The sequence below is a fragment of the Microplitis mediator genome, chromosome 8 (assembly GCF_029852145.1).
Source record: "Microplitis mediator isolate UGA2020A chromosome 8, iyMicMedi2.1, whole genome shotgun sequence".
NCBI classification, from domain to species: domain Eukaryota; kingdom Metazoa; phylum Arthropoda; class Insecta; order Hymenoptera; family Braconidae; genus Microplitis; species Microplitis mediator.
Window position 1 is genome coordinate 24156460 of NC_079976.1, and position 7812 is coordinate 24164271.

General features: G+C 31.1%; 1 protein-coding gene across 1 annotated transcript; it reads left to right on the plus strand.

Moving 5' to 3' along the window:
- Window positions 1–259: 259 nt before the first annotated feature.
- LOC130673183 (juvenile hormone esterase-like) lies at window positions 260–5477 on the plus strand. Its single transcript, XM_057478123.1, has 8 exons — window positions 260–642; window positions 712–1000; window positions 2437–2622; window positions 2683–2885; window positions 3007–3163; window positions 3261–3581; window positions 4976–5120; window positions 5209–5477. Exons 1-8 carry the CDS (start codon window positions 421–423, stop codon window positions 5366–5368), a joined length of 1683 nt encoding a protein of 560 aa, XP_057334106.1. The 5' UTR covers window positions 260–420; the 3' UTR covers window positions 5369–5477.
- Window positions 5478–7812: the final 2335 nt, after the last annotated feature.

Here is a 7812-nt window from a genome sequence, read left to right on the forward strand (position 1 = left end):
TTTTTTGAAATTTATTTCCAACCATGTCAATCGGTATCTAGATTTTTTCTCTCAATGTATGATGAAAATTTCTTAATTTATTTCCTGTTCCTTTGAATTAAATTTTGTAACTTTATTTTTAAACTAATGAATTTTCGATTTACTTGAAATCGTCAAATCGATTAAAAGAAAAAATCAATATTTGCTTGCAATAATGTTTTAGCCTTTCGTCACGCATCGTGTAAGTGTATTTGTCAGTGTCGTGAAAATCATAAGTAAATCACATCCACATTGCTTCATAAAAACAGCTAAATAAACTTTCGGTTGGATATATTTAGTTTCAAAATTACAAAATCTCTTCAAATTAATTTTGTATAGAACTTCTTGCCTGCAATAACATTTTGGTCTTTCATCAGAAATTTCGTGCGTGTCAAAGTTAATATGAAGCCAGGAATAAAAATAATATATAACACGATACTGATATGCGTTATTATTCCAATAGCATTGTCAAGAGATTATTACGAAATAAGTAGACCTATCGTTAGAGTGCAGCAGGGTCAATTGCAAGGAGTTAAAGAAAAAACTGTCGATGGAAATAATTATTTTTACGCGTTTCGTGGGATTCCGTATGCTAAACCACCCGTTGGAAATCTAAGATTCAAGGTTTTGTATATTCTTATTTATTTATAAGTTTATTTGGCAAACAGAAAAGTTGAAAATTATGAATTAAAGGAACCCGAACCAGTAGAAGCGTGGCCTGGTGTAAAAGTCGCAGAGGATTTTGGTAACGTTTGTCCACAAAAGTACACTTACACACAAGAAATAGTAGGAAGTGAGGATTGTCTATATTTGAATGTCTATACGACTAATTTGGACCCGTGTGAATTAAAAACTGTTATGTTCTGGATACACACGGGAGGTTTTTCTTTTGGTTCCGGAAATGATGACCGGTCAGGTCCTGATTATCTTGTTCAGAAAGATATTGTTCTAGTAACGATAAATTACCGTCTCAATATATTCGGTAAACTTAATATATTACTTTGTACACGGAAAGAAAATTATGGGAAGTTTTGCTATGCATTATGGGAATGGTTCCCATAATAGTATGGGAATAGTACCTATACTACTACAGGGATGGTTCCCATATATCATGGGAACCATACCCATAATAGTATGAGAATAGTTCCCATACCATTATGGGAATGGTTCCCATACCATTATAGGAATGGTTCCCATAATATTATGGGAACCGTTCCCATATCATCATGGGAACCATTCCCATAATGGTATGGGAATCATTCCCATACTATTATGGGAATGGTTCCCATAATGGTATGGGAATAGTACCTATACTACTATAGGGATGGTTCCCATCTATTATGGGAACCATATCCATAATAGTATGAGAATAGTTCCCATACCATTATGGAAATGGTTCCCATACCATTATAGGAATGGTTCCCATAATATTATGGGAACCGTTCCCATATCATTATGGGAACCATTCTCATAATGGTATAGGAATCATTCCCATACTATTATGGGAATGGTTCCCATATTGGTATAGGAACTATTCCTATAATATTATGGGAACTATTCCCATAATGTTATGGGAACCATCCCTATAATATCATAAAATTTTTTTTTTGCACAATAGTGTAGAAATTTCCCAAAATTTGAATTTTCTTGAATGTTTTGTGCTGACAAAAAATTCTTGTTAAAAATTTTAATGTTTTTTTGCCAAATACGATTTTTTTTTTCAATGTTTGAATTTTTGTTTTTATGCTTAATAATATTTCTGTGTATTGTAGAAGTGATTACCACACTTCTTTAAAATAATTTTTTCATGATAATATGGGAACCATTCCCATAATATTATAGGAATGGTTCCTATAATAGTATGGGAACTATTCCCATAATATCATGGGAATGATTCCCATAATGGTATACGAACCATTCCAATTTCATTATGGGAATCATTCCCATAATATTATGAGAATAGTTCCCATACTATTATAGGAACCATTCCCATAATATTATGGAAATGGTTCCTATAATTTATGGGAATGGTTCCTATAAATTATAGGAATGGTTCCTATAAATTATAGGAACCATTCCCATAAAATATAGGAATGATTCCCATAATATTATAGAAAGTATTCCTATAAATTATAGGAACCATTCCTATAATTATAGGAACCATTCCGATAATTATAGGAACCATTCCTATAGTGTTATGGGTATCATTCCCATAATTATAGAAACTATTCTTATAATTATGGGAAACATTCCTATAATTATAGGAACCGCTCCCATATTTTATGGTCGTAATTCCTATGAAGGTATAGGAAAAAATTTCACAAAATTATGGGAACCGCTGCTATAATTTTCTTTCCGTGTATGCTTACTTTTGACAGTATGGAAGAATAATTAAAACAAATGATCAATGAATCATAGGTTTTCTTAATTTGGACGATGAAGAGGCGGCTGGTAACCAGGGATTGAAAGATCAAGTAATGGCTTTAAAATGGGTACGGCAGAATATTGATAAATTTGGTGGTGATCCCAATCGTGTTACAATTTTTGGTGAAAGTGCTGGAGCTGCTTCGGTTCATTATTTGACTCTGTCTCCTCTAGCTCAAGGTTGTAAATAAGCTTAATTTTTTTTATACTGAAAATATCTTAATTAATGCAATTCATTAGGATTATTTGATAAAGCCATTCTACAAAGTGGGGTGGCGACGAATCCATGGGCAAGGCAATCACATTCCATGAAATTACCAACCGAAGAAGTTGTAAAGGAATTGGGCAAATCAATTAGTGACCCGAAAAAACTAATAGAATATTTGCGAAGCGTCGACGCCCACAGTGTAATCCAGGCAATAGAAGCATCAAATAGTCAACAGGTAAAAATGAAATGAAAAAAACGATGAAAACAAAATATTTGACAGCATTAAAATCATTCTTATTTTCCCTAATTATGAGAAAAAAATTCAATGAGCGCTATTCACTCTGATTACTTTACAGAATAATTACGTTCGGAGAAATGAGTTTGTACCATCAGTTGATTCAAAATCAAAGAATCCTTTTTTAAATATTTCGATCATTGAAGCCGTTAAGTATGGAATCAAAGTACCTCATATCATTGGTTTTACTGGTAATGAGTCTCTCATTATTATTGCAGGTATGAAATAAATAATTTTGCAGCATTTTTACGACAATCATAACTGCAACGCCCACTTCAACATAAAAGTCACTGATTTTTCTCATTGTATTTGTAGAACTAAAAGACGAAGACTATACCGACATAGAAGCTAATCAAGACACACAGCTTATCCAGCCAAATGAAAGGCAATTCTTACAAGAGCGAAATGTATCTGTGGGTGATGTAAAGAAATTTTTTATGGGTGACAACGAAATTAGCCGAGAAAATGCTCGACAATTTGTAGAATTAGTAAGCGCTGAAAGTTTTACAATTAATATCCATGATGTGGTAGAAATTCAATCTTCGCTACCTGATATTCCGACATATTTTTATAAGTTCGATCACTACTCGAAAGAAACTGCAGTGGTCCAAAAATTGGTGGATACAGATTTAGAAGGTATAGCTAATATTTTTTATTCAACGCTTTATGACGTCTGTGTTGCGAACCCTAAACGGCTGTTGATCGACCGGTACAAAAAAGTTGAGTAAAGTCAAAGTAGATTTCCTTCTTTCAACGACGTTGCAAAAAGTGAGTGATATTATAAAATTTCAGAACGCGTGTCAAGATTTTTGACTGCTCGGGAAAAAATGATCAGACCTGGTCAGACATGAACAGGCATGAGTCTTCAGGCCTGACCAGACATGAAAAATGGCCATGCCTGACCAGGCCTGATCAGGCATGTTCAGGTCTGATCAGGTATGTTCATGTCTGTTCATGCCCATCTGGGTAAAAAAATTATCTATAAAAAATGGCCCTATATAATTATATATAATTATGTATAGCTATATTCAATTATACATGTATATAATTATTGCTATAAAAATGAAAAAAATAAAAAATTCGGGCGTGTGCAGGATTTGAACCGTGGACCTTGCGCTCGAAAGTGTAACTCGTTACCCACTGACCTAAGAGATTTAGTTGAAAAGTAAGTTTCGTATGAACTTCAAGTAATAAAAATCTTATACGTGATAGATTCTTGATCAACAAAATTTTAGATCTATGAGCAGACATGAACAGCCATGAACACACATGAACATATATGACCAGGCATGAACAGGCATGGACAGGTATGAACAGGAATGATCAGACCTGACTGTATTTAACGCTTCAGACATGAACAGGCATGAACAGGTATGATCAGGCCTGATCATGTCTAATTTCAGGCCTAATCATACATGAACAGGCATGATCAGGTCTTATTTCAGGCCTGATCATACATGAACAGGCATGGTCAGGTCTTATCATTTTTTCCCGGGTGAGCTCCATCTATTAAACATCATAAGAATTCGTTGAGTGACAAAGTTTTTTGTCAAAATGTATGTTGAACGGCTCGTACACTAAATATGGTTACTTCAATTCATCATGTGTAGAGTGCTGTACCGCGTGGTTGTTGTTGTATTTTTTTTATTAATAATTATTCAAATCAATAATTAAAACATCTGAGTGAATTTTAAATCAATTATAGATATGAATCCCGAATTTTAGAGTCGACGGTTTGTTTTAATCTCGTAGGTGCATCTTGTTGCTAAACAGCCATAGACTTCATTTCGTAGATTTTCATTAATCGCGTAAATCAGGCAATTGTTGAATAAAATATAGTGCATGGTAGGACACTCAGAGATAGTCTTTATCTAGTAAGCGCAATGATTTCAGCACACGTCTTCGAGCCACATACACAGACCTTCGGCCCGTGCATGTGACTCTGCGACCCTCTCTTAGTATTGTATGCAATAGGCTATGACAGTGAGCTTATTAATAATAATAATGATATTTTATAAATTAATAATTAGGTACGTCGCTCACTGAAGATTTATACTATCTATTCAATGCAAAACTTTTGGACAGCCGCGGCATTACACGACCGGCATATTATCCCATCGAGCGCATCATTCAAAGGAGATTCTTAGAATTATGGACTAATTTTGCTAAGACTGGGTATTAATTTAATTACAATTTTTATTTTCAATCAAAAGTGACTCTATAAAACCATTAAATATCCAATGAAACTCTGACTTTGTTACAGAAATCCAAATTGTGGAGCATCAGAATTGATCCCTATTGAATGGCTGCCTGTTGATAGTTCTGATAATTACAACTGTTTGGAAATATCTGAGAACCTTCGTCTCATTAAACAACCAAACATCTTGCATCAGATAGAAAAGTTTGCACAAAATAACAATTAACTAATGTTATCAGAATACATGAAACAGTAGATCGCCTGATAAAGACATTATCAAAATAGTCTGTTGTATATTCTAATAAATCTATGTCTCAATTTATATGAATAAAAGAACAGCTTAATATTCTATTGGCAGGATTTTTTTCTTAACAAAAACGATTAATTGATGCTCTTTATACAAGCATTTGTGATAAGTTTTTAATTAATTAATTCACTCAAGAAGTATTACATCTTTATAAAAATTATAAATAATTTAAATAAAGCACTAAATTAAGATTCGTACAAGAGTATCCATACCGCGAATTAATTGGTACCCTAATGGATTTATCTGTAGCGACACGACCTGATATTTCTAACACCGTCTCTAGGTTAGCTCAATTTGTCGAGAAACCGCGTAAGTCTCATTGGTTGGCTGCAAAGCGTATGTTGAGATATCTGGCTGGAACTATGAGTGCTAGGCTTGTTTATACACTGAGAGAAAAATCCAGTAAATCTAACTATAAAATGACAGTCAAATAGCGCTTCAACTACTTTTTCGGAGTTACTACAACACCAATACATAGTTATTATAAATATCTCTAAGTAGTTATGTTAAATATTTTTTTTTCGTACAAATATACCATTCACATGGTTTTAATTATCAAGTAGAGACTCTATAGAGTTTTAATTAGAATTAAATTTTATTTTTAAAAGTTCAAGTTTAATTTCAAAGATAAATTATTTATTGAACCATTAATAATAAATATTAATGTCTTGATGTAATATAGGATAAACTATAATACAATCCAAAATTGTAATTGTCACTTTGTCAAATGATAGAGATGTAATGATGACGAAATTGTTTTTAACTTTAAAATTTAACAGCTCTGAGATATATATCTTGCCAGGGACACGACACAGCGGCTGGGCGCGATCTCGTGGCGAGCATCGAACTACTCCCGCTACTGCTGCCTGGTACTGGTGACTTTCTTTTCCTCCATACATATGTTTTCTCCCAAGAAATTTTTCTCTTGGTTTAAGCAATTTTATTTAGATATTAACTCGTGTTTTGAACATTTTAATTTTTTCATGATTATTTTTGCTTTAAACGCAAAATTTTCATAAATTACACTTATACACGCTTGACGGAGGAAAAATTTCTAATTCACACCGCCTAAATTTAATACGATACTTAGTGTAATTTTCACACCACAATTTTTACACAGACATTTACACTACACCGAGTCCAAAAATATTTTACAGTGTAGAGAAACTAAAATTTGGAAGACGCATTTAGGTTTCCATAACGTACAAATGAAGAATCTTATTAGCTAAAGAAAAAAATTTGTCAGCTATTAATATTGATCCTAAATGTTTTTTAAAATTATCCGATATTTTTGCGAATTATACCCGCATGGAAAAGCTATATATTGTTAAAAGTATATAAAAAAATATATGGTGAATATGTGGTAAATATATAGCGGTAAAAATATCTATATTGAAAAATATATGTTTTTTACATGTATTGGATTATATATTTATCATAATATATTTACTTGTATATAATGTTTTGTATTTTTCTATATATATTATCTCATATAATGCTCAATATATTCTTATCATATATGGATAGTATATATATAATTTATAAGTATAATATAATAAACTTGATATATATATCCATATATTTTGGCTCATGTAATTAGTGGTGTATGGTCTCTATATAAATGATTATATATGAAAGAATTTATATGATTAAATATATGGTTCGCGGTATATTGGAATTATATTTTTCCAGTATATCAAAACTTATATTTTTCGCAATATATTAAAAATTTTATTTTTTAATATACTTTTTCAATTTCTACACAATTCCACAAAAAAAAGTCAAATTTATTATTTTTTCTCCTTCTTTTCATTGACCTTATATTTACTGGCAATAACCTAAGAAAAGTAAAAAAAGTGCCATATATTTTACAATATATTGAAAACCATATATTTTGCAATATATTGGAGAACATATATAAAAAATATAAAAAATACTATATATTAATTAATATACTACTTTCTATATAATATATCAATATAAAAAATATATATTAAAATATATATGTAAAACATACATAAAAAGTCATATACTGATAAATATATTGACAATATATTCTAGCAATATATTTTTTTTCAATATATTATCATATATTAATACGGCAAAAATATAAATATTATTTTATATATTGTACAATATATCACATTATAATATTCATATATTCTATCATATATGTTTTCACATATAAAGTATTTTCATGCGGGTAACTACATCGAAAAAAGTTAAGTCGAATCAAGAAAAATGTTCTTGATTAAAGAACACTTTTTTTTAACGATTCGGAACATCAAAATTTTCTTGCACCAAGCAATTGATTATCTTACAATTTTTATCTTGAATCAAAATTTTTTTTCTCAAGTCAACAT

Coding starts and splice junctions, on each gene's coding strand:
- LOC130673183 (XM_057478123.1), top strand. CDS start 421: ATGAAGCCAGGAATAAAAATAATATATAACACGATACTGATATGCGTT. Junction 2,623..2,682: donor TCTGTCTCCTCTAGCTCAAG/GTTGTAAATAAG, acceptor GCAATTCATTAG/GATTATTTGATAAAGCCATT. Junction 3,164..3,260: donor GTCTCTCATTATTATTGCAG/GTATGAAATAAA, acceptor TTGTATTTGTAG/AACTAAAAGACGAAGACTAT.